This window comes from Bos indicus x Bos taurus, chromosome 21 (genome assembly GCF_003369695.1).
Source record: "Bos indicus x Bos taurus breed Angus x Brahman F1 hybrid chromosome 21, Bos_hybrid_MaternalHap_v2.0, whole genome shotgun sequence".
In the NCBI taxonomy this organism is placed as follows: Eukaryota; Metazoa; Chordata; class Mammalia; order Artiodactyla; family Bovidae; genus Bos; species Bos indicus x Bos taurus.
The window spans coordinates 20,760,130-20,787,670 of NC_040096.1; the positions used below are offsets into that span (position 1 = coordinate 20,760,130).

The window sequence follows — 27,541 nt, forward strand, 5'->3', positions numbered from 1 at the left end:
AGAGAAGTGGGGATCATTAGAGGAAGTCCTATTCCCCAGGATCTCAGAATGGGACTCTATTTGGAGATACAAGAGGATATTAAGGAAAAATGAGGTCATCACGGTGGCCCCTAATCCAAATCACTGGTGTCCTTATAAGAAGAGGGAATGTGGACGCCAACACACAGAGGGAAAACTGCGTGAAGACCCAGGAAGAAGGTGCCATCTACGAGTCAAGGAGAGAAGTCTCAGAAGAAACTAGCCCTGGGGACTCCCTGGCAGTCCAGTGGTTAGGACTCTGCACTTTCACTGTGAGGTCCCCGGTTCCATTTCTGGTCAAGGAACTAAGATCCCACAAGCCGTGTGTGGCATAACCAAAAAGAAGGGGAAAAAAAGAAACCAGCCCTGCTGACACCTTGACCTTAAACTTCTAGCCTTCAGAATTGTGAGAAATGAATTTCTGTTGTTTAAGCCACTCCATCTATAGTATTTTGTTACGGCAGCTTTAGCAAACTGATAGAGATGCGTCCTTGGATTTTTTTTTTCCGCAGGTACTTCACAAAGTGTGAGGGCACTAATGAAAGGAGGCGGTGGTGAGAGCTCAAGCAGCCCTGTGGGAAGGAAACGTAGAGACCCCAGAAGCGTGCATGCGTGCTCAGTTCATGTCTGACTCCGCGACCCCATGGACTGTAGCCCACCAGGCTCCTCTGTCCATGGAATTTTTCAGGCAAGAATCCTGGAGCGGATTGCCATTTCCTTTTCCAGGGGCTCTTCCCTACCCAGGGACCGAACCTGAGTCTCTTGCATTGGCAGGCAGATTCTTTACCACTGAGCTCCCTGGGAAGCCCAGAGACCACAGAAGAGACTCTGTCAGAACTGGATGAGGGGAACTTCCCTGGCAGTCCAGTGGTTCAGACTCTACACTTCCATTGTAGGGGGCCCGGGTTCGGGCCCTGGTTGGGGAAACTAAGATCCTGCACGCCACATGGTACAGCCAAAAATAATAATACAAATTACTTAAAAAACAAACAAACAAACTGGGTGATGAACTCCATCATGAGGAATATTCTTTTCTACCAAGATCGCTTTCGAGTTGATGGCACAGCCCTGACGGGAGTGGGGATTTTCAGGATGCTGCCAGGCCACAAGGCCCTGTATAAGGAGCAGAGCTTTCTGTGGCATTCTGCTCACAGCCCTTCTGTGCCTCTGCCCTGTCCCTCCCCGCTCCCAAGAGTCACGTTCACGTCCAGCCTCTCTGGCTGGAACAATGGTGCTGCTGTGTGAGTGGGGACACTGCCCTGCACAGGCTGCACCGGCAGACCCTCTGGGCTCCTTGGCTCTCTCTGCCAGGCTAGAGACACAGAGGGAGGGGCCTCCCTCCTGGGCCAAGGAGGACCCCAGCGGGTGGCCGGGCCTCAACTCCCCAACTTTCAGAAGTGGGAAAACCCAGGTTGAGGGACATTCTCAGTTCAGTTCAGTTCAGTCGCTCAGTCGTGTCCGACTCTTTGCAACCCCATGAATCGCAGCACTGCCAGGCCCCGCTGTCCATCACCAACTCCCAGACTTCACTCAGACTCACGTCCATCCAGTCAGTTGTTAAGGGAAGCACACTGATTAAAACCACCCACCCTGGCCAGGTATCATAGTAACCATTTGCATGAGTTGTTTTATGACAGGAGCTCCTGATAAGGAATACGGAACTAATAAGCCACCCCCAACCGGAAGAGTTCAGGAAAGGTCAAAAGGAGACACCGTGTCCGTCCACTTCCCAGAATCCCTTTCGCTAGCATCCATCTTGACTGAGCCATGTGTGCAGCCACCAGGAAAGACTCTGAATTAAAACAATTGGCCAAAGACCACCCAGAAACTAATCCCATCACCATAAAACCCGAGACTGCGAGCCACGTGGCAGAGCAGTACTCCTGGGTTCCCTTACCCTACTGCTCTCCACCCGGGTGCCCTTTCCCAATAAAGTCTCTTGCTTTGTTACCACATGTGTCTCCTCGGACAATTCATTTCCGAGTGTTAGACAAGAGCCCAGTTTCGGGCCCTGGAAGGGGTCCACCTTCCTGCAACAAGTGATGCCATCCAGCCATCTCATCCTCTGTCGTCCCCTTCTCCTCCTGCCCCCAATCCCTCCCAGCATCTGAGTCTTTTCCAATGAGTCACTCTTCGCATGAGGTGGCCAAAGTACTGGAGTTTCAGCTTTAGCATCATTCCTTCCAAAGAAATCCCAGGGCTGATCTCCTTCAGAATGGACTGGTTGGATCTCCTTGCAGTCCAAGGGACTCTCAAGAGTCTTCTCCAACACCACAGTTCAAAAGCATCAATTCTTCGGCGCTCAGCCTTCTTCATAGTCCAAGTCTCACATCCATACTTGACCACTGGAAAAACCATAGTCTTGACTAGACATTCTACATCTTCCTTAAAATTACACAGTAGTAATGAGAGTCCCTCAACTAGTGTGGGCTGACCCACAAAGATTGGCAGTCACCTTGTGCTCTAAAAACTCCACAGAATTCCCTGGCCGTCCAGTGGTTAAGACTCCATGCTTCCACTGTCGTGGGCCCTGGCTCAATCCCTGGTCAGGGAACTAAAGATCCTGCAAGCTGCACAGTGTAGCCAAAAAAAAAAAAAATTAAAAATAAATAATAAAAAGCTCCTGTTCTTAGACATAGACATAAAGAACAGATTTATGGACACAGGGGAGAAGAGAGGGTGGGATGTATAGAGACAGTAACTTGGAAACAAACATTACCATATGTAAAACAGATAGCCAATGGGTATTTGCAGTTTGACTCAGGGAACTCAAACCAGGCTCTCTAAAGACCTAGAGGGGTGGGATGGGAAGGGAGGTGGGAGGGAGGTTCATGAGGGAGGGGACATATGTATACCTATGGCTGATTCATGGTGATGTTTGGCAGAAACCAGCACAATTCTGTAAAGCATTTATCCTTCAATTAAAAAAAAAGCTCCAGTTTTTCCAAGAGGCATGCTCATTTATCCCATGAAAAAAGGCCTGCCCTGTGGCAGTGGGGGAGAAGGAGGTGCCAGAGATGAAAGTAATGAGTAGAAGAGTAAAATCAACCAATATATTGTTCAAAGAGTATTTTCAAATTAGTAGGTTTAACAATATGTGGCGGCTCAGCGGTAAAGAATCCACCTGGAATGCAGGAGTTGCCCGCAACTTGCGTTTGATACTTGGGTCAGGAAGATCCCCTGGAGTAGGAAATGGCAACCCACTCCAGTATTCTTACCAGGAAAATTCCATGGACAGAGGAGCCTGGTACAGTCCATGGGGTCGCAAAGAGTCGGACATGACTGAACACGCATGCAACACAACAATACAGGGAAAAACCAGTTGGTGCTTTCAGAGGGCAGGTTGGTTTTAACTCCCACCACTAAAGAAAAAGACACAAGTATTTGCTATGGACTGGATGTTTATGTCTCCCACCAGGTTCTTATGTTGAAGTCCCAACCCTCAATGTGTTGGTATTAAGGGGCAGGTCTTCTGACAGGGGATTAGATTTAGATAAGATCTTGCCAGTGGGGTCCTCGTCATGGGATTAATGCCTTTATTTAGAAGAGGAAGAGGCCCAGACCAAGCTCTCTCTCTCTCTTTCCATGTGAATACATGGAGAAAGGCCTTAAGCACACAATGAGAAATTGACCATCTGCAAGCCAGGAGGAGGGTCCTCACCAGAGTTGGACCATGCTAGCCCCTTGATCTCAAGTTTTCCGCCTCCAGAACTGTTAGAAAAAAAAATGTCTCTTGTTTACGCCACCCAGTCTGTGGTATCTTGTCATGGCAGTGTTTATAGGAAGGAAGCCGTAGAAAGGGAGAGGTTAAAGATGAGTTTGAGCAAACTCTGGGAGATAGTGAAGGACAGGGAAGGCTGGTGTGCTGCAGTCCATGGGGTGGGAAAGAGACAGACACGACTGAGCAACTTAACAACAACAGTGACCAAGCTCAGAGAGGGGGAAGTGACAGTAAGTGAGTTTCTTGCTGAGAAGATGGAAGAGAATAGGATTCGGTGCTCCAGCAGAAGTACTAGACATAGCCAGTTTGGTTGAACACTCTCCCATCACAACAAGAAGCCAAAGAGAAGAATTTGTGCTGATGACAGTGAGTTTAAAGATTTGGTATAAAGTTCAGGTCATCTGCTGAGAGTAAAGGAGGAGATAGGAAACTTTGAAATAATCTTCATGAAGAAAAAATGGTTAAACTTATTAGGGAAGATTGGCTGTGTTGAAGCCTTGAGATTGGTGACAATGGCTTTTTCTTCTTTTTCAAATTGAAGAATAGTTGATTTATAATGTATTAGTTTCAGGTGTAAAACAAAGTGATTCATATATATATATTGCTGTTGTTTAGTCACGAAGTCACGTCCAACTCTTTTGTGACCCCATGGACTGTAGCCCATCAGGCTCCTCTGTCCATGGGATTTCCCAGGCAAGAACACTGGAGTGGGTTGCCGTTTCCTTCTTCAACGGATCTTCCCAACCCAAGGATTGAACTTGTGTCTCTTGTGTTGGCAGGTGGATTCTTTACCAATGAGCCACCAGGGAAGCCTATATATATATTCTTTTCCAAATTCTTTTCCTTTATAAGTTATTACAGAATGTTGAGTATATTCCCTGTGCTATACAGTGGGTCCTTGGTGATTATTTATTTTGTTTATAGTAGTGTGTATATGTTAATCCCAAACTCCTCATTCACCTTCCCTCCCTCTTTTTCCTTTGGTAACTGTAAGTTTGTTTTCTATGTCTGTGGGTCTACTTCTGTTTGTAAATAAGTTCATTTGAACCTTTTTTTTAAGATTCCACATATAAGTGATATCATATGTATTTGGTTTTGCTGGCTTATTTAACTTGGTATGATCTCTCAATTCATGTTGCTGCAAATGGCATTATTTCATTCTATTTATGGCTAATATTCCATTGTATTAATATGTATGTACCATATCTTCTTTATCATTCATCTATTGATGGACATTTATTTTGCTGCCATGTCTTGGCTATCATAAATAGTGCTGAAATGAACATTTGGGTTCATGTATCATTTTGAATTATAGTTTTGTCTGGATGTATGCCCAGGAATGGGATTGCTGGATCTTATGGTAACTCTATTTTATTTTTTTGCCACACTGCAAGGCTTGTAGGATCTTTGTTCCCCGATCAGAGATTGAACCTGTGCCCGTTGTATTGCAAGCTAAGTTCTTAACCACTAGACCACCAGAGGTGCTTCCCTGGTGGCTCAGTGGTAAAGAATCTGCCTGCAATTCAGGAGACAAGGTTTCAATCCCTGGGTCAGGAAGATATCCTGGAGGAGAGCATGGCAACCTACACAAGTATTCTTGCTGAGAAAATCCCATGGACAGAGGAGCCTGGCTGGCTGTGGTCCCTGGGGTTGCACAGTTGGACACAGCTGAAGCGACTACATATGCATGAGATCACCAGGGAAGTCCCTAAGTCAAAATCTTCATTTTGAAATTTATTTCATTGAAATAATTTAAAAACCTATTTTTCTAAGGATGTGTTCATAGCTTTGCACCCATTAAACAAATATATGAAGCACCCACTATGTACCACTTCTCCAGACACTGGGAATACAAACAGTGAGCTGTTAAAAACTTAACAGCTTAAGTTAAGGCTTAACTTAAAACTTCAAATCAGATCAGATCAGATCAGTCGCTCAGTCGTGTCCGACTCTTTGCGACCCCATGAATCACAGCACACCAGGCCTCCCTGTCCATCACCAACTCCTGGAGTTCACTCAGACTCACGTCCATCAAATCAGTGATGCCATCCAGCCATCTCATCCTCTGTCATCCCCTTCTCCTCTTGCCCTCAATCCCTCCCAGCATCAGAGTCTTTTCCAATGAGTCAACTCTTCGCATGAGGTGGCCAAAGTACTGGAGTTTCAGCTTTAGCATCATTCCTTCCAAAGAAATCCCAGGGCTGATCTCCTTCAGAATGGACTGGTTGGATCTCCTTGAAGTCCAAGGGACTCTCAAGAGTCTTCTCCAACACCACAGTTCAAAAGCATCAATTCTTCGGCGTTCAGCCTTCTTCACAGTCCAACTCTCACATCCATACATGACCACAGGAAAAACCATAGCCTTGACTAGACGAACCTTTGTTGGCAAAGTAATGTCTCTGCTTTTGAATATGCTATCTAGGTTGGTCATAACTTTCCTTCCAAAGAGCAAGCGTCTTTTAATTTCATGGCTGCAGTCACCATCTGTAGTGATTTTGGAGCCCAGAAAAATAAAGTCTGACACTGTTTCCACTGTTTCCCCATCTATTTCCCATGAAGTAATGGGACCGGATGCCATGATCTTAGTTTTCTGAATCAATCAAGCTTTAAGCCAACTTTTTCACTCTCCACTTTCACTTTCATGAAGAGGCTTTTTAGTTCCTCTTCACTTTCTGCCATAAGGGTGGTGTCATCTGCATATCTGAGGTTATTGATATTTCTCCCGGCAATCTTGATTCCAGCTTGTGTTTCTTCCAGTCCTGTGTTTCTCATGATGTACTCTGCATATAAGTTAAATAAACAGGGTGACAATATACAGCCTTGACAAACTCCTTTTCCTATTTGGAACCAGTCTGTTGCTCCATGTCCAGTTCTAACTGTTGCTTCCTGACCTGCATACAAATTTCTCAAGAGGCAGATCAGGTGATCTGGTATTCCCATCTCTTTCAGAATTTTCCACAGTTTATTGTGATCCACACAGCCAAAGGCTTTGGCATAGTCAATAAAGCAGAAATAGATGCTTTTTTGGAACTCTCTTGCTTTTTCCATGATCCAGCAGATGTTGGCAATTTGATCTCTGGTTCCTCTGCCTTTTCTAAAACCAGCTTGAACATCAGGAAGTTCATGGTTCACATATTGCTGAAGCCTGGCTTGGAGAATTTTGAGCATTACTTTACCAGTGTGTGAGATGAGTGCAATTGTGCAGTAGTTCGAGCATTCTTTGGCATTGCCTTTCTTTGGGATTGGAATGAAAACTGACCTTTTCCAGTCCTGTGGCCACTGCTGTTTTCCAAATTTGCTGGCATATTGAGTGCAGCACTTTCACAGCATCATCTTTCAGGATTTGGAATAGCTCAACTGGAATTCCATCACCTCCACTAGCTTTGTTCATAGTGATGCTTTCTAAGGCCCACTTGACTTCACATTCCAGGATGTCTGGCTCTAGGTCAGTGATCACACCATCGTGATTATCTGGGTCATGAAGATCTTTTTTATACACTTCTTCTGTGTATTCTTGCCATCTCTTCTTAATATCTTCTGCTTCTGTTAGGTCCATACTATTTCTGTTCTTTATCGAGCCCATCTTTGCATGAAATGTTCCTTTGATATCTCTGATTTTCTTGAAGAGATCCCTAGTCTTTCCCATTCTGTTGCTTTCCTCTATTTCTTTGCATTGGTCGCTGAAGAAGGCTTTCTTATCTCTTCTTGCTATTCTTTGGAGCTCTGCATTCAGATGTTTATATCCTTCCTTTCCTCTTTTGCTTTTCGCTCCTCTTCTTTTCACAGCTATTTGTAAGGCCTCCCCAGACAGCCATTTTGCTTTTTTGCATTTCTTTTTCATGGGGATGGTCTTGATCCCTGTCTCCTGTACAATGTCACGAACCTCATTCCATAGTTCATCAGGCACTCTATCTATCAGATCTAGGCCCTTAAATCTATTTCTCACTTCCATTGTATAATCATAAGGGATTTGATTTAGGTCATACCTGAATGTTCTAGTGGTTTTCCCTACTTTCTTCAATTTAAGTCTGAATTTGGCAATAAGGAGTTCATGGTCTGAGCCACAGTCAGCTCCTGGTCTTGTTTTTGCTGACTGTATAGAGCTTCTCCATCTTTGGTTGGAAAGAATATAATCAATCTGATTTCGGTGTTGACCATCTGGTAATGTCCATGTGTAGAGTCTTCTCTTGTGTTGTTGGAAGAGGGTGTTTGTTATGACCAGTGCATTTTCTTGGCAAAACTCTATTAGTCTTTGCCCTGCTTCATTCCGTATTCCAAGGCCAAATTTGCCTGTTACTCCAGGTGTTTCTTGACTTCCTACTTTTGCATTCCAGTCCCCTATAATGAAAAGGACATCTTTTTTGGGGTGTTAGTTCTAAAAGGTCTTGTAGGTCTTCATAGAACCGTTCAACTTCAGCTTCTTCAGCATAACTTAAGCCCTTCTAAATCAGAATTTCTTCAGAATGAAGTCAGCTGGTTCTTCTTAATAATTCTTTGGACTTCCCAGATAGTAATATCTTTTTCAAACCTTGGCCATTTTTAAGTATACACTTCAGTAGTGTTAAGTATATTCACATTGTTGAGAAACAGATCTTCAGAACTTTTTCATCATGAAACTGAAACTCTACACCCATTAAACAACAGCTCCCAAATCCCCCCTCTCCCCAGCCCCTGGCAACCACCATCTACTTTATTTTTGTGTGTGTGTGCTGCACAACATGTGGTATCTTAGGTCCCCAACCAGGAATTGAACCCACATTCCCTGCAGTGGAAGCTCAGAGTCCTAACCACCAGACTGCCAGAGAAGCCCCTTCCATTCTAATTTCTCTTTCTTGGAGTTTGTCTCCTTTAGATACCTCATATGAGTGGAATCAAACAGTGTTTGTCTTTTTCTGACTGGCTCATTTCACTTAACATGTCCTGTGGGTTCATTCATGTTGTAGCATGTGATAGGATTTCATTCCCTTTTTAGGGCTGAATAGTATCCCGCCTTATGGATATACCACATTCTGTTTATTCATTCATCTGTTGGTGGACATTTGGGTGTCCAAATGTTTTGATGCACTGTCTTAGTTGCTCCGTGGCATGTGGGATCTTCCAGGATCAGGGATCGAACCCATGTCTCCTGCATTCTCAGGTGGATTCTTTACCACTGAGCTACCAAGGAAGCTCCCTCTTTTTAAAAAAAGAAAAATTTTTACATGCTATTTTGATTATTCCCTCAAGCAATGTCATCCTTAAATCCAGGCAACTGGAGTGCTTGGGCTTAGTGGTGCCTCAATGGCCCCCTTCTTTGATGATGATGAGTCCAAGGAACTTAAAGGGTATATCTTCTGAAGCCCACATACTCTTCTTTAGACCATACTCGGAGTACCTTCCCAAACGTCTCCAAGCTCAGTTCCTCAGTCTATACTGACTTCTTCCTAAGTTCACCCTTCCTGGAGTGGACCTGTTAGTGTGTATAGCCCTGGGCCCAAAGGTAGTCAAGGGTAGCCAAGGGCAGCTTTCAGGGAGACACGTGGTGTGGATTTTCAGACTGAGTGTCCACGTGCAGGCATATGAAGGCCCTTACACTGCAGGAGTGAGTGGGAAATGATGGGGGGCCTCCATGTGTAGTTTTTCTCTGCTAAGTCACTTCAGTCGTGTCCGACTCTGTGCGACCCCATAGACGGCAGCCCACCAGGCTCCCCCGTCCCTGGGACTCTCCAGGCAAGAACACTGGAGTGGGTTGCCATTTCCTTCTCCAAGTTTTTCTCTGGAGCCCTGCAAATATCAGCAGCTATAATATTATTACCCAAACATGAACCAGGTCTGAGAAACATGTGGTTCCAACATTGCAAACCTGTTTTTAACTGGCTGTATTTTCTAGAATCAGTGTATGCCTAGCTGCCCAGTGTATGGAGTCTAGGTGGTTGAAGCAGATGGGCAAGGTTTGTTGCTTAGTAAGGAAGTTTGCACCAGGATGGAAAACACTGTCATGAGTCTAAGTCTGTTCTCATCCTTTACATACATAACACCCATGAGCACTAACAGGAATTACAGATGATACATTCATGCAAATAGAGGAGGCAAGCCCCTCTAGTTGTCAATGCCAGTAGGTAAATACTTACATGGGCAATGCAGCAAGTGCACCTGGGAATGCAAAAATGGAAGCCGAAAACGAGCCTGTCTGAGCTACACAGACACACAAATTCATGACTGCTGGCCCTTCCCCAGAAGCATCCTGGAAGGGTGGTTTTGTGGGGAGAACATGAGGTAAATTCTCTTCCTTGGAAAGCTAAAGGAGTCCCCTCAGGAATAATCTTCCAACTCAGCTGCTGTGCTTTAGCCACATGTGTTTGTGTGTTTAGTCGCTCAGTTGTGTTTCTTTGCAATTCCACAGACTGTAGCCTGCCAGGTTCCTCTTTTCATGGGATTCTCCAGGCAAGAATACTGGCATGGGTTGCCATTCCCTTCTCCAGGGGATCTTCCTGACCCAGGAATCAAACCCAGGTCCCCTGCATTGTAGGTGAGTTCTTAACTGTTTGAGCCACCAGGGAAGCCCACTTTAGCCACACATCACAGCTCAACACTGGGCCAGGGATATGGTAGAAATAATAAAGTGCTTATGAAGGGCCGTGAACAAGTAGTAGACAGCTGAGAGGCATCGTTCTCTTCCAGGAGCTATGTTTCTTCCAGAACTGGCCAAGTAGATGGATTCCACCCCTGGGGACTGGGATTCAGTCTCCAGATTGAATACTCCCCGATCTTAGCATTCCTTCCAATGCCATCCCATGGTCTCACACTTGGCAAGTCCAAGTCTAAAAGCCACACTATCACCCTCAAACTTGCATCCTTCCCTGTGTGTCAGTTCATTGGCAGTATCACCCACTTCCACCCCTGTCACTCAAGCCTGAATATTCCTCAACCCCTCCCACCTTTTCCCAAGCCTGGGCCACCACCACCTTTGTTCAGGACAATTTAGAGCCTCCTAAGGGGATCCTCAGAGAAGGCAATGGCACCCCACTCCAATACTCTTGCCTGGAGAATCCCATGGACGGAGGAGCCTGGTAGGGTACAGTCCATGGGGCCGCTGGGAGTTGGGCATGACTAAGCAACTTCACTTTCACTTTTCACTTTCATCCATTGGAGAAGGAAATGGCAACCCGCTCCAGTGTTCTTGCCTGGAGAATCCCAGGGACGGGGGGAGCCTGATGGGGTGCCGTCTATGGGGTCGCACAGAGTCAGACATGACTGAAGCGACTTAGCAGCAGCAGCAGAGGATCCTGACTTCAGTCTTGAGCTGTTCCTCACTTGCTCCTAATGTGAAAAAGACTGCTTTTCCACCTCCATCCAAAGCACCTGCATCTCCTGAGCCAGCCGGGGGCTTGATTGCTTGTTGCCATCAGACCCTTTGCACAAGCTGCCCCTTCAACCTAACACAGGCTCTCAAACCTCCCCTCCATTGCTCTTTGTTCTACTGTCAGTTGTTTGTTTTACAAATATTTACTGCTTTGCCAGCAGTGGTGGCTTAGTTGCAAGTCTTGTCTGACTCTTGTGACTTCATAGACTGTAGCTCAGGCTTTGTGCTAAATGCTGAGGTTTTGCATGCAATAACCCCTCTAGCCACATGGACTTACATCTTAGGGCTGTCAACTGAGAGAAAAATACACAACCTAAAAGTGAGTTAAGTTTTATCCAGGGACCTTACACAGAATGATAACCCAGGAAACAGCTTAGCCCTTAAGGGAGGATATATATGAGATTTTTTTGCAGTGGGTGGATGGGTGGGAAATCCATCCATCAAATTGAACATCAAAAGATAACTGATCATACACAAAAACCCAGCCATTTCAAGATAATGATTTAAATGCTCTTCTATGTGTAGGAAGATGCAAGAATCTTGTTCGGTCGCTAAATAGTGACCAACTCTTTGCAACCCCATGAACTGCAGTACATCAGGCTTCCCTGTCTTTCAATATCTTTTGGAGTTTGCTCAAACTCATGTCCATTGAGTCAGAGATGCCATCCAACCATCTCATCCTCTGTTACCCACTTCTTCTCTTGCCCTCAATCTTTCCCAGCATCAGGGTCTTTTCCAATGAATCGGTTCTTTGCAACAGGTGGCCAAAGTATTGGAGCTTCAGTATCAGTCCTTCCAATGAATGCAGGAATCTAGGTTCATTTAAATTATTCCTTAGATTTGCATTTTCACTATCTAAGGATCGGTACATTCAAAACACAGAACGTTTCCTGTTTTCCCTTCAGGCACACTGAGACCGGAGACTGCAGGGCTACGGACTTGATTCCTGAAGTACAGGAATTGCACGCAACATTTATTTTTCCTTTACAGGGGCAACTGGCACCTCTTACGGCACAAGGAGTAGGAGACTTCCTCTGCCTTCCAGGCATTTCCCATGCAACAAAGCATTACTTGATTCATTGCCTCTCTCACTGACCCTTTCCCCAATAGTACATAGGAAAGCCTTAACTGGTCAGGACATCGTGGTGACTATGCCCGGGCCACACTTCCCCTGCTCATTCTGAGGTCCCGAATTAGCGTTCAGAGATTGTGCCCCCCCCCCCACTTTGAGTGGGAACGTCCGAGGATTCCACAGCTCCCCCCCCTCCCCAGTTGTCTTAATGGTACGCTCCAAGCACGAGCTCCCGGGTAACGGAAATAAGCCGCAGGGGGCGGGACCCGTTGCTCAGGGTAACGGAAGGACGGAAACGGCAGGTTGCGCGGGTTTTTTGGAATTCAGTGGCTGCGTTGAAGTGGAAGTGACCGGCTAGAGGAGCTTCGCGCGTCGCAGGGGAGGAGGGACTCAGCTCCCGGGAGGTAAGGGGTCTGGGAGGACAGGACGGCGCCCCTTCCGAATGGCGTTCTGGCTTTTTCCTTGGCCCGAAAGAGTCTGTGCCCTGGCGTCTCCCGTTGTGGCCTTTAGCGTTTCCTGCTCCTCGGGCGGCCTACACCCTTGGCCCTCTCGTTAAATTCTTCCTCTCCATCAGCGTTCAGCTCCTACGTCTGAGACATTTCTCTAAACCCGTTTCGCCTTTGTAGCTCGGTCACAGCGATTATCCCCAGCTGCCTTGTTTTATAGTTTCTCTGTGTTTACTTCTCGCTCTCCGAGAAGCCCGGGTGCTAAACCCGCGGCGTCTCCCTTTCGTGGTGCCTCACTAACCTCAGGGCCTTTGGACAAGGAGTCTGCTATCCGCACAGGGACTTAACAGCCACCTATCTGTGTGCTACTCAATTCTGGTTTTAGGACTAATTTAGCAAATGTACCTGCTGAAATAGAAGGAGTTCAGCATCTTCCCTTTAGGGCTGGACGTTTCTTTGGTTGATATCCCTTTTCTGAATCCTCTACCATTCAGCCCCTAATAGAGGGGCTAATCGTAGGTAAGAGTCCCCAGTAGTACGTAAAAGCATGGGTTTTGGGGTCTGGAATTGGACAGACTTAGGTTTCAGTTCTACTTCTGCAACTTACTAGCCTTCTAACCTTTGGGGGACGTTCCTTAATTTCTCTGAATCTCAAATGATCTTCATCTGAATTGGGAGTAATAGCACCAACCTCAGAGGACTGGTGTGAGGATCAATGTCATTTTCCCCACAAATATTTATTGGGCACCTATTACGAGCTTACTGTGCTAAGTCTTGGAGATTCAGTGATAAAACCAGAGGTGGCCCCCTGCCCTCTTGGAGTTTGTAATGGAGTGGGAGATGTAATTCTTAATCTAATAATAAGTGTAATGTTAAAAGTGTGGTGATGGTGAGAGATTACAGTTGCCTTGAAAGAATGTAATAGGGGAGTGTTTAGACTGAGCTTGTAAAGGAGTGTGGGATTGAGCTGAGACCTGAAGGATTTTTAGGAATTAACAATAAAAAGATCGGTGGGCAGGGGATGAAAGAAGGGGTATTTATTTTTATATAAGTTCCAGACAGAAAATCATGTGGAATTGACTGTGGCAGGAGGAACTTGGGGGTTTGAAGGACTGAGCAGTTCAGTGTAGCTGGAATATAGAGTGATGAAAAGGAATTAACATGGACCAGCCATGAAATTAAAAGACGCTTAGTCCTTGGAAGGAAAGTTATGTCCAACCTAGATAGCATATTCAAAACCAGAGACATTACTTTGCCAACAAAGGTCTGTCTAGTCAACGCTATGGTTTTTCCTGTGGTCATGTATGGATGTGAGAGTTGGACTGTGAAGAAGGCTGAGCGCCGAAGAATTGATGCTTTTGAACTGTGGTGTTGGAGAAGACTCTTTTTCTTTTTTTGGACTATGAATATGCTTTATTGGAGAAGCAAAGAATAGACACGCTAATTGCTCATGGGGTCAAGATCACAGTGCAGATACAGACACACAGATGGCAAAGAGAGATCAAGCGATGATCCTGCTGCTCTTCCAACAACGTGGTGTCAGCTTCAGGAAGCAAGCCTTTTCTCTGCCAGCTGTCAGTCCAGGAGGGAGATTAAGGAAGATACAATCCATCACCATGGCCAAAGGGAGGACAATGGGAGAGCCTGGATCTTGTTTCTTGGTCCAGATGAAATCTGGTGCTGTTACTTCCACTTGGGTGGACACTTCTGCTCGCATGGTGGGCATGGTGGCCCAGGAGGGCATTTCTTCTGGCTTAGTGGAGGTGGGCATGGATGAGGTGGGCAAGACTCATGGCACTTGGGTGGGCACACTTTTGGAGGTGGATGGCAGGGCTCCTTGCACTGATGGTGATGCTGATGCTGATGTTGATGCGGATGCGGATGGGGATGCGGATGGTCAGACATCTTCCTGGGTCTCAAGGAATCAAATCCAAGCTTGTTCCACTTGCTGCAGTGAATCTGAGATGAGGTGTCTAGAGTAGGCTGCAGGCGTCCTTCCGTTCTCCCGAAGGAGAGGAGACCTGGAGAAGACTCTTGAGAGTCCCTTGGACTGCAAGGAGATCCAACCAGTCCATTCTGAAGGAGATCAGCCCTAGGATTTCTTTGGAAGGAATGATGCTAAAGCTGAAATTCCAGTACTTTGGCTACCTCATGGGAAGAGTTGACTCATTGGAAAAGACTCTGATGCTGGGAGGGGTTGGGGGCAGGAGGAAAAGGGGATGACAGAGGATGAGATGGCTGGATGGCATCACTGACTCGATGGACATGAGTCTGAATGAACTCCGGGAGTTGGTGATGGACAGGGAGGCCTGGCGTGCTGCGATTCATGGGGTCGCAAAGAGTCGGACACGACTGAGCGACTGAACCAAACCTTTATATCCTGACGTCAGGATTTTGGACTAATAATGGAAAGCCACCGAGTAGTTTTTAAGATGAGGATGAATCACAAATCTGGTTTGTGTTTCAAAGACATTTTAGCTGCTGGGTGGGGAATGAGTTAGGAAGCTGTGTAGTAGTTTAGGTGAGAGATGATGGTGACTTTGGAATAATGTGGCAGTAGTGAATCTCAGAAGTAGACTTGAGAGATGTTTGGGGACACAGGACTTGGTAGTGGATGTGAAGGATGAAGGTGAAGTGGTTAAGAATGTTGCCCAGGTTTCTTGTTTCAGCAGCTGGGTGGATGATGGTATAATTTAGGGAGATTGAAAGCAGCAGGAAATACAGGAGGAGGTTTTCTTTCCACCAGTCTGCATTGCCCTCTTCTCGTAATACTCCCATAGCTACTCACTGCTCACTAAATCCTATCTGCCTAATGTGCTTCCATTTCACCCTTTCCTTTGCAGTCTCCAGAGTCAGGCCCCAACACCAGCCTTTGTCACTACCACTAAAATAGCTCCCAGTAGACTCTTAGCCTCTGCTCTTCTTCCTTATTCCCTCCCTACTTTAATCTGCGCATTGATGACATATTTAGTTTCCTCAAACACTGTTTCAGTCTTGTCAGATTCTCTTTTACTCCAGAACTTTTTGTCACTATTACTTACAGAATAAGGCCTAACTTCCTTAATTCGACATTTGAGATCTTGCACAGCTTAGCCCCTCCCTTTTACTAGCCTTCCTTCTCACTGCTCCCCTAGTTGAACTCTCTACCTCAGGCTACGTACTCATTTTCCCCGAGTAAGTTTTTCACATTCTCTTATGAATGCCTTTGTTGACAGTACCTTCCTCCCCAGTAATGTACACCATGTGGTTCTGGTGACTATCTACATTTAATCTTTAAATTCCAGTTCAAGGTTTCCTTTGCTAGGAAGCCTGCTTGATGTTTGAGCACACTTTTATTTCTTAGCCTTGTTAACTTCTCATTTATTTTTGTACCGTTTAATTGGTATAAATGTGTTTACAGTGCTATTGCTTTATTCATTTATTGTGTATGTGTAGATAATAGTATATATTTGCAATACTGTTAAATGACAGCTTTGTTCTAGGTAGCATAATGGGTAGATACTTAAAAAAAAAAAAAGAAAATGTGAACAATTGAATTATGAGACGACTTAATTTGACTACAGCTTTCTAATAAGGAAATTCCAGGGGATTCTCCAGATTCTTTGGTTTGGTTAAGAATCACCTACTCCTACAGTTGGTAGTCCTTAGCCTGTTGAGTATTCATTGTGTACATAACATATTTGAAATACTCAGTTAACAAGTAGAGAAGGGAAAAAATCAAACTTGTTTACTTTTGGGAGTTTTATCCAGCTCTTGACATTTTTCCTTTTCAGTTCCTTGTTTGTGCAACAATGGACCAGAAAATTTTATCTCTAGCAGCAGAAAAAACAGCAGATGGCCTACAGGAATTTCTTCAAATCCTGAAAGAAGATGATGTGAGTATTGGGAAGCAAGTTCTGCCAAAAGTAGATGCCAGGCATGATGAGAGATGTAAGGGACATGTTAGAATTAATTCTGCCGCTTCATCTATCCCCCACTCACCTTAGGAGACAAGGGTTTATTTGATAACAACTCATAGATGTAACAGAGGAGGCAATGGCACCCCACTCCAGTACTTTTGCCTGGAAAATCCCATGGACGGAGGAGTCTGGTAGGCTGCAGTCCATGGGGTCGCTAGAGTTGGACACGACTGATCGACTTCACTTTCACTTTCCTGCATTGGAGAAGGAAATGGCAACCCACTCCAGTGTTCTTCCCTGGAGAATCCCAGGGACAGGGAAGCCTGGTGGGCTGCTGTCTCTGGGGTCGCACAGAGTCGGACACGACTGAAGTGACTTAGGAGCAGCAGCAGCAGCACAGATGTAAAGAAATGGGGGAGAGGAAGAGATATGGACTACTTAAGGGCATTTGGAGAAGGCAATGGCACCCCACTCCAGTACTCTTGCCTGGAAAATTCCATGGATGGAGGAGCCTGGTGGGCTGCAGTCCATGGGGTCGCTAAGAGTCGGAGACAACTGAGTGACTTCACTTTCACTTTTCACTTTCCTGCAGTGAAGAAGGAAATGGCAACCCACTCCGCTATTCTTGCCTGGAGAATCCCAGGGACGGCGGAGCCTGGTGGGCTGCTGTCTATGGGGTCGCACAGAGTCGGACATGACTGAAGTGGCTTAGCAGTAAGGGCATTTGTGTACATTTATACAACTATAATTTCTTGGGAACATACAGTTTAATGAAATCAACCCAATTTGAGATGGAGTGCTTAAACAGATCAATTTTCATAAAAGAAAAAAAGTTAGCAGTTATACTTCAACAAAAATACCAGGCCCAGATAGTTTTTCAGGAGGCTTCTACCAAACCTTTAGAAATCAGAGGTAAGATCTAGATAGTCCCAGTGCTACACAAGTTGTTTTAGAGCACACATATTACGTAATGTATGTATATACATAAGGAAAGCTTCCTGATAAAGACAGCTTGAAGGGGCTTCCATTGGTGAAATGTGAACATCAAAATAATCAAGTTCAGTTATGAATTATAAACCACTGAAATATAAAGAAATCTGTGAGTCCATATTGATAAAAAAAAAATAAATGGTGGGAAAGGTTCTTGCTTACCATAAAGTTAGAAAATCGTCATTTGGCAACAGTCATGATCAAGATTGGATCAGGCAGAAGCAGCAGTGGATGCTAAATCCAGGGAGCAGTTTTTTGAACTTTTTATTTTGAATTGATTTTAGATTTACAGAAAAGTTGTAAAAATAGTAGAGTTTCTGTATAGTTCTCTCCCCAGTGTTAACATCTTACGTAATAATTTCAGTAAAATTTTACAAGCCAGGAAGTTAATATTTGTACAGTACCTTTAGTGAGACTAAAGAGTATTTGAACCCTACCTGGTAGTTTTTTCACTGATACCCGTTTTTTTTTTATGTTCCAGAATCCCACTCAGGATCCTACACTGCACTTAATTGTTATTTTCCCCTGATTTTCTGCAATCAGCAACTGCTCCTCAGTCTTTCTCTGTCTTTTGAGAACACTGAAGAGTTTTGATCCATTATTTTGCTGACTGTCTGATGTGTCTCATGATTGGACTCAGGACATGCATCCTTAGCAAAAAGACCACAGAAATGGCTCCATGCCTTTTCACTGTGTGTTATATCACTGGGCTTGTGATGTGCCATACCTGGTGATGCTGACTTTGAGAACCTGATATTAGAGGTTGCTGCTGGGCTTTTTCATTATACAAGAGAAAGTGAGATGAGGAACACGATACTTGCATGGTCTTAAAGTTACTTCCACAAACTGCATACTGGTTGCAAAGGGAGGGGAAAAAATAATTATAAAGTGGGAAAATCAGGCAACACATTTGACTGGGTGATCAGACTCATACTACCAGTGAAGGACAGATGGTATCACATGCCTCCAGGTGTAATACTCCAAGAAGGACACAGTATCACTTGTATTCTGGCCAAGAATGCGTAAACTCAAGTCTACTCACGAGGAAGCATCAGACAACAGAAAATGAGGAATGTCCTGTCTTATAAAAATCTATTTTCACGGTGCCATTAACTTGGTAGTTCCAGTCTGTCCACTAAAAGAAAAAATGTTAAGCCTTCCAATATAGCAAGGATACTTAATCTTACTTGGGGCTTTTCTGGTGGCTCAGATGGTAAAGAATCTGCCTGCAATGCAGGAGACCTGGGTTCAGTCTCTGGGTGGGGAAGATCCCCTGGAGATGGGAATGGCTAACCCACTCTAGTATTCTTGCCTAAGGGAATCCCGTGGACAGAAGAGCCTGGCGGGCTACAGTCCATGGGGTCACAGAGTCGGAAATGACTGAGTGACTAACACACACTTGGTTTACTTTTGCATTTTAAAATGCAGTAAAAAGGTAACTGAATAAGGTCAAAAACTAAGACTGCAGATCATGTAACTAGAGGGAGGAGGACGAAACAGGAATAGAGGACAGGAGGAATGGGAGAGAGCCAGCATTTGTTTGGAACCTGCTGTGCACTAGAACTGCACAGGGTCCTCTCTGCCTGTCATCTAATGTAACCCTTCTAGCAGTGCTTTGAGGCAGGGACTAGACACGCATAACAGGTTAGATAACTTGAGGTTGTAAAGCTAATATATGGCAAAGCGAGGATTCATATCTGGGTCTTCTGATTCTGGGGCCAGTTTTTTCCCCGTATGCCATGTTGCCTTCTCTTAAAACTGAATTTTTTCAAGAAGAGTCAGGGTTTCTCAGCCTTGGCACTGTGTATATTTTAGAGTGGATAATTCCTTATTGAGGGAGGTTGTCCTAAGCATTGTAGGATGTTTAATAGCATCCCTGGCCTACACCCATTAGGTGACAGCACCCTTCCAGTTATAACAACTAAAAATGTCTCCAGACATTGCCCTGTATACCCTGCCTGGGGTGGAGGTAAGGGGGTAATCCCTGGTTGGGAACCTCTCCTCTAATAAGGGTTATGTCAAGGGCTATTGGAGGTTCCAGGCGGAGCAGTCAGCTACTTCCTTATTAAGTATTTAAGAAGGGAGAGAGAAACTCCAGTCAGAAAGACCAGGCACATGTAGAAGGCTTCTGTGGTAGTCCTTTGTCTGGATATTATCAACCTCATCTTCTCAGTTTTTTCTGGCTGCTGCTGCTTAATCACTGAATGTTTGTGCTTTTTTTATCTTTACATTTTCTCCCTGGATGATCTTACATGTTCCCATTGACCTCTTTCCTCTCTGAGCTCTACTTTGGCATATCCAGTTATCAACTTGACATCTCCACTTGGATATCTTAGAAATAGTAGTTCTGAGCCCCACATCAGATGTGCTAAATCAGAAACTGCAAGTGAGGGTCTCTGTTTTAACAAGCCCTCTGGAAGATTTAGATGCTTGCTTAATCCCAAATTTTCACCATGTCAGTAAATGGTGTCACCATCTAGCCAGTTAGTTGCTTAAGCCAGAAATTTGAGTTCTCCTTAATTTTTCTTTTTCCTTTATCACCACAGCCATTTCACTTCTAAACCATGAGGAAATCTGTCTTTGTCTTAGTCCATTCAGGCTGCTATAACAAAATACAGTAGACTGGGTGACTTATAACAACAATTATTTCTCATAGTTCTGGAGACCAAAAGTCCTGGATGATGGTTCCAATATGGTCAAGTAAGCGCTCTCTTCTGGATTTCAGGCTTCACATTGTACCTTCATATGGTAGAAAGAGCCTGGGAGCTCTGTGGGATCTCTCATAAGAGCTCTAATCCCATTTGTGGGATTTCCGTCCTTATACCTATTCACCTGGCAAAGTCTCCACCTCCAAATACCATTACAATGGGTCTGAAGAGTCCAACACATGAATTTTGGAGGACATAAACATTCAGACCCGAGTAAAGTCCTCCTGATCAAGCTCTCAAATATATCTTCAGTGTACTGATTTTCAAATTAAGGTGGGGTTATATCCCAATAAACCCATTTTAAGTTGAAAATATACATTGAAAAATATCGTAAATCGAAAATGCATTTAATACACCTACCAAACATCGTAGCCTAACCTTACCTTAAATGTGCCAAGAATACTTTAATATTAGTCTTCAGTTGGGTAAAATCATCCAACAGCCTGTTTTTTAATAAAGTCTTGAATATCTCATGTAATTTATTGAATACTGTTCTGAAAGTGAAATACTGAATGGTTGCATGGGTGCAGAATGGTTTAAGTGTATTGGTTGTTTATCCTTGTGATCCCAAAGCTGATCACTAGCCCAGGAAAGGGCAAAAATTTGAAATACAGTATCTACTGAAAGTGTATCACTTCTGCACCACTGTAAAGTTGAAAATCAAAGTTGATCCAATGTTTTAAGTTGGGGACCACCTGTACTTCATCTTACAAAGTACTTCAAACTACAGTAGCTATTTTTACAGTTCTGAGGACTAGAAGTCCAGGATCACAGTGTCGGCGTTGTTGGTTCCTACTAAGGCTGTGACTATCCGTTTCACGCCTCTTGCCTAGCTTCTCGTCGATTGCTGACAATCTTTGAGATTCCTGGCCTTGCATCACCCACCCGTGGTCTCTGCCTTCATCTTCACATAGCGTTCTTGCTTTGTATGTGTTTCTGTCCCAAGTTTCCCATTCTTCTAAGGACATTAGTCATATTGGATTAGGGCCTACCCATGTGACCTCACCTTAACTAATTACACCTACAATGACCCTGTTTCCAAATAAAATGACATTCTGAGGTGCTGGGGATTAGAACTTAAGCATGAATTTTGCAGGGGAACACAGTTCAGCTCATGACTTCTCTGATGACGTCAGTGTAGGCCATTATCTCTCTATTGATCACTGTAGCAATCTCCTAGCGTATTTCTAGTTCATTCTTAAACCCTTCTATAGTGTAGTTTCTGCCATAGGAGGAAGACTGATTTATTTTTTAAACATCTGTCATGTCCCTCTCCTCTTTTCTCTTTAGTTACTTCTATTGCATTTCGACAAAAATCTGAACTTCCTACCATGGCCTACAAGATTCTTATCATCTGGTTCTCTCGAAATTCATCTTGTGCCACTCTTCCTTACTACTTTTCATCCAAATTGGTCTTTAAAATTTTTTTTCAGGCCATCCAACTTGCCAAACGCCTTGCTCCTTCAGGACCTTTGCGTGTAACAATGCCTTCATCTGAAGTGTCTTCCTTTTCCCCCTTTGCATAACCAGCTTTTTCTCATCCTCCAATTCTCTATATGGAAATGTCCTCCACCTCAGAGAAGCTTTCTCCCTGACTACTCTAGCGGAAGTTGCCTCCCTTTCCTCAATTACTATCTGTTTCAGTCTTTTCAACCATTTCTTTTTCTGATTTTTTTTCCTGTTATCCTTTTTGCTTCTGTCTTACTGTAAACTGAGTCAGACTGTGTCTGTCTTGTTCATTCTTGTATACCTAATGCTGAGGAAGAGGAACATATTCAGAGTATTTGTTGAATGAATGTATATCCCCAAGAACATAGCTCAATACCTAGTGCTGATTAAATACTTAATAAATGTTTGTAGAATGAACGTATGAATAAATTTCATCTTGACCACCCAGTATCATCTTATGATCCACCCTCTATAATGTGAACACATATCTTATTTTTGATGCCTGGAGTTTCTGAAAGATATGATTCTGACAGATGAGCGTTTTTCATATTGGGAGTTTAGGTCATTCAAATAGGGAAATTGTTGCCAGACTTGTACCTTTTCCTTCCGTTCTTTGTAGCTGACTGACCTCCTTCAGAATCAGGCGGTGAGAGGAAAAACTGCTGGAGCACTGCTGAAAGCCATCTTCAAAGGTAATAATAATGCCTCTTCTCTCTCTGGGTTCACTGGTATGTTTGTTTACTTTTGGCTCCTATTGCTACTCTTTGTATTGCTTGAAGCCCCGCTGAAACTTTTCTGTTTTGGGGATTTTACAGAATCAATAGCACTATCTTGTGGACTTAAATAATTTTTCTAAGGCAGGTAGAAGTGGCTATCTGAGATTGTATTGCTAGTTTTAGAACCTGTAAAGGTTGTACTTCATAAAATACGGTTTGGTTTACTTGTGCTTTTAAGCTTGTGGAGAACGGCAATGTTTAATACTTAATCTGTGTTTAACAAGAGGCTAGGGAGCTCTGAGTTAAAGAAATGGAATACCTTAGTTGACTTATTTAGAGATGCTTAATTCCCAGTGGGGAATATTTGTTTCTGTATCTTGAACAAGGGCCAGTTTTATATTGTGGCAGATTGTAACTCACAATCATTTTATAAATTGTAGTAGAATAAAATTCTATAAGCACAAATTAAAAGTGGCTTTAGACTCTTAGGAGGTTATTTTAACTTGGTTTATTTTTCTTACCCCCTCAAGTAATTGGGTCTTGCCTTGCAAGGGTTCAAAAACACATATTTAAAATTTGGAAACTTTTTAAATGACTGTTCTGTAGAAATATCTGAGACCAGGAAGTAACAGAGAATCAGGAGCTGCTGCCTATGTATACTAAGTGAAAGTAATAAGAGTAAAACTGGGAACAGATTATCATGGCTCCCACTTGTGTAACTAACCTTATTTTTACCTTATTTAAAATCATAGATTTGGAAATCTGAGTTTCAAATTAGCATGAATTATCGAATATTTATGGAAACTGCCTCATAACTATTTTAATCCTGTTAAATCAGTGCTGTGAAGGACCAATAGTTAGCTAATGATACGTTTTATAAAATTGAGATATAATCCATGTACTAAAAAATTCACCCTTTTAAAGTATATATTATTTTATTGAGATGTAATTGACATCATAAAATTCACCCACTTAAAATATCAATTCATCGGCTTTTAATATATTCACCAAGATGCACGCCTGTCAAAATTTTCGAATATTTGTATTATCCCTGAAAGAAACCTTACATTCCTTAGCTGTCACCTCCTAAATTCCTGATCCACTCCAGCCCTAAGAAACCACTTATCTGCTTTCTGTCTATAGATTTGCCTATTCTGGATATTTCATAAAAGTGGAATCATACTGTATGTGTCCTTTGTGACTGGCTGCTTTTACTTCCTGTAAGGTTACTAAGATTCGTCCATGTTGTAACCTGTATCAGTATTTCATTTATCTGTTGAATAATATTCCATTATCTGAATAGATCATACTTTTCCATTCATGAATGGGTGGACATTTAGGTTATCTACACTTTTTAGCAATTATGAATCCTGCTACAAATTTTTGTGTAAAACATTTTCATTTCTGTTTGGTAAATATTTAAGAGTAGAATTGCTAGGTCATATTGGACACAAGCGAAGCGCCTTAGTAGCAGTGGCAGCATGGTGACTCTGTGTCTAAGTGTTTGAGGACTGATGAGCTGTTTTCCAAAGCTGCTGCATCCTGTTTCCATCACTATTGAATAAGAATTCCCAATGCCCACATCCTTTGTCAACACTTGTTATTGTCTTTTTCATTCTAGCCACTCTGGTGAGTGTGAAGGGGTATCTAATTGTGGGTTTGATTTGCATTTTGCTGATGGCTAATGATATTGAATATCTATTCTTGTGCTTACTGACCATTTGTATGTCTTTGGAGAAATGTGTGTTCAAATTATTTGACCTTTTAAAAATTGATTGTCTTTTTATTACTGAGTTGTAATATTTAAATGTTCTAGATATAGGTCCCTTATTAGATGTATGAATCACAAAGTTTTTTTCCATTTTAGGTTCTTTTCATTTTTTTAATGGTATCTTTTGATGCATGAAGTTTTAAATTTTGATTTTTTTTTAATTAAAAAAAATTAATTTTTTGTAGCTTGCACTTTTGGTTTTTATCTAAAAGATCATTGCTTAATCCAAAGTTACAAAGATTTATACCTTTTCAAGATTTCTTGAAAAGATTTCTTGTGTTTTCTTTTCAAGATTATAATCTTAGCTTTTACATGTAAAACTTTTATCCATTTTTGAGTTAATTTTTGTATATGATGTGAGGTAGGAGTCCAGCTTCATTTTTCCCCATTTTTTTCTTCTTTTTAAAAAATATTTATTTTATCTGGCTGTGCTATGTCTTAGTTGCAGCATGTGGGATCTAGTTCCATAACCAGGGATTGAACCTAGGCCGCCTGCATTGGGAGCACAGTCTTAGCCACTGAACCACCATAGTACCTTTATTGAGAATCAATTGCCCATAGATGCGAGGGTTTATTTCTGGACTCAGAGTTGTATTCCCTTGATCGAGATGTGTCTCTTTGTGTCAGCACCACACTGTCTTGATTAGAATAGCTTTGTGGTAAGCTTTAAAATTGCGAAGTGTAAGTCCTCCACTGTTTTCTTTTTTAGAATTAGTTTGGATATTCTGGGTCTCATGAGTTCTCATATGAATTTTAAGATTAGCTTGTCAATTTCTGCAAAAACGGAAACTGAGTTTTTGGTAGGGATTATGTTGAATCTATCTATGGAAAGTATTGCTATCTTTATATGTCTTCCATTAATAAACATGACATATCTTTCCATTTACTTAGGTTCTTTTTCATTTCTTTCAACAATATTTTGTTCTTTTCAGAGTACAAGTGTTGCACTACTTTTATTAAATTTATTCTGAAGTATTCTTTGAGTGTGATTGTAAATGAGATTCTTTTCTTAATCTTCTCATTGTTCAGTGCTAGTGTATAGAAACACAGTAGATGAGTATATTGATCTCATATCTTGCAACCTTCCTGTACTTGCTGATTAGTTCTAGTAGTTTCTTTTTTGTGGAGCCCTTATAAACAAAATTATGTCATCTTCAAATAGATGTAACTTTACCTCTTTCTCAATCTAGATGCCTTTTATTTTTCTAACCTAGTTACCTCAGTTGGAACCTCCAGTACAGTATTGAATAGAAATGCTGAGAGTGAACATCCTTGTTTTTTTCCCTGATTTCAGGGGGAAATCTTTCAGTTTTTTATTAGCAAGTATGATGTTAAGTTAGTTAAGTCTCTCACTTAGTCATGTCCGACCTCTTTGCGACCCTGTGGACTGTAGCCCACCAGGCTCCTCCGTCCATGGGATTCTCCAGGCAAGAATACTGGAGTGGGTTGCCATTTCCTTCTCCAGGGGATCTTCCCGACCCAGGGATCGAACCCAGGCCTCCCACATTGTGGGCAGACACTTTAACCTCTGTGGTTTTTTCATGGATGCCCTTTATCAGGTTAAGGAGTTTTCCTTCTATTCCTAGTTTGTTGAGTGTTTTTTTTTTTTTAATCATGAAACAGTACTGAAATTTTCAAATGCTTTCTCTGTATCTGCTGAGGTGATCATGTGACTTCTATCCTTTATTCTATTTATGTGGTATATGAAATTGATTTTCATACATTGAACCAGTATTGTGTTACTGGGTTAAATCCAGTTTGGTTAGAGAGTACAGTCTTTGTTTTATGTTGGTGAATTTAGTTTGCTAATATTTTGTTGAGGATTTTTGCATCTGTAGTCACAAGGAATATCATTCATAGTTTTCTTAGAATGTCTTTGTCTGCTACTGCTGCTAAGTCACTTCAGTCGTGTCCAACTCTGTGCGACCCCATAGACGGCAGCCCACCAGGCTCCCCCGTCCCTGGGATTCTCCAGGCAAGAACACTGGAGTGGGTTGCCATTTCCTTCTCCAGGGCATGAAAGTGAAAAGTGAAAGTGAAGTTGCTCAGTCGTGTCCAACTCTTCGCGACCCCGTGGACTGCAGCCCACCAGGCTCCTCCGCCCATGGGATTTTCGAAGCAAGAGTACTGGAGTGGGGTGCCATTGCCTTCTCCGGTCTTTGTCTGGTTTAGGTATAAAGGTAATACTGACCTCATAGACTCAGTTTGGAAATGTTACCTTCTCTTCTGTTTTTTTGGAAGAGTTGCTGTTAATTCTTTAAATGTTTGGTGAATTCACCGGTAAAGCCATTTGGTTCTGGACTTTTCTTTGTAGAAGAGGTTTTATTGCTAATTCAGTCTCTATTTATAAGTCTGTTCTGGTTTTCTATTATCTTTTTTAGTCAATTTTGATAACTTTGTGTCTTTACAGCAATTTATTCATTTCATATGTTGTTTATTGTATTACTTTATTTTTTTTTAATTTCTGCAAGATTAGTAGTAATGCCACTCTCATTCCTGATTTTAGTAATTTGATTCTTCTCTCTTTTTTTCTTGGTCAGTCTGAAGATTTTTCAACTTTGTTTATCTTTTCAAAGAAAAAGATTTGGTTTCCTTGATTTTTATTATTCTATTCTTTCATTTATGTCTGATTTTATTTTTATATTCTTTTCACTTGGTTTGACTTTAGTTTCATCTCTTTATAATTCCTTATGGTAGAAGCTTGGGTTATTGATTTGAGATCTTTTTTAATGTAGGTATTTACAACTGTAGGTTTCGTTTTAAGCTCTACTTTAGCTGTATTCAATAACTTTTGGAATGTGTTTTTTTCTTCCCATTCACCTCAAGGTATTTTTCTCTCTTTTCCTGCTGACTTCACTCAGTGATGATGTTTTGAAGTAAAGTATGTTACTTAATTTGGGTTATTGGATCCCGAAAAGCTTTAAGAAATATTAGAAGGTGTTCCTTCTTCTGCACTATAAAATTATTTTAAAAATTAATGGCATGGATGGAAGTGTACAGAAAAACTGGTATTTCAGTTTTCTGTCTAAATTAAAAAACTTTTTCAAAGCTCCTAAATATTGGCTGTTCTAAGTACCATAGTAAGTATTTTGATAATTCTGTTTCTGTATTCAACTGCAAAGCTGTTTGTTATTCCTGTTTGCCCTTCAACCTTGTCAGACTTCTTCCTTTTTTCTTTCTTTGTTTCTGTGCTACCTGTTGAAAATGATAAGGTTTACCCTGTTCTGAGGAAGCTGGAGCTCTTAAGAGACTTAAGATATACAGTTGTTGTATCCAGTTGTTGGAATCAGGGGATTTACAGAAAGAAGTAGCATCTGAAATCACAGGATTGCTAATGCTGGAGGTGAGATGGAAAACAAAACTGTTTTGGTTTTGGTTGAATTTGGAGCGGGGTTGGTTATATGTTGAG

At 42.5% G+C, this 27,541-nt stretch overlaps 1 protein-coding gene across 3 annotated transcripts in view; it reads left to right on the forward strand.

Annotated features, from left to right (window-relative positions):
- The first annotated feature begins 12,412 nt into the window (after positions 1–12,412).
- Positions 12,413–27,541, forward strand: part of FANCI (FA complementation group I) — a 64,312-nt gene continuing 49,183 nt past the window's right edge. For 2 of the 3 annotated variants that reach the window (XM_027520634.1, XM_027520635.1), the window contains exons 1-4: positions 12,433–12,557; positions 16,373–16,474; positions 22,265–22,337; positions 27,345–27,475. In XM_027520634.1, the coding sequence (XP_027376435.1) occupies positions 16,391–16,474; positions 22,265–22,337; positions 27,345–27,475 (288 nt within the window). In that variant the 5' untranslated portion in view covers positions 12,433–12,557; positions 16,373–16,390. Of the gene's footprint in view, positions 12,558–16,372; positions 16,475–22,264; positions 22,338–27,344; positions 27,476–27,541 lie in introns of all 3 variants that reach the window. The other variant, XM_027520633.1, reaches the window with a different exon arrangement.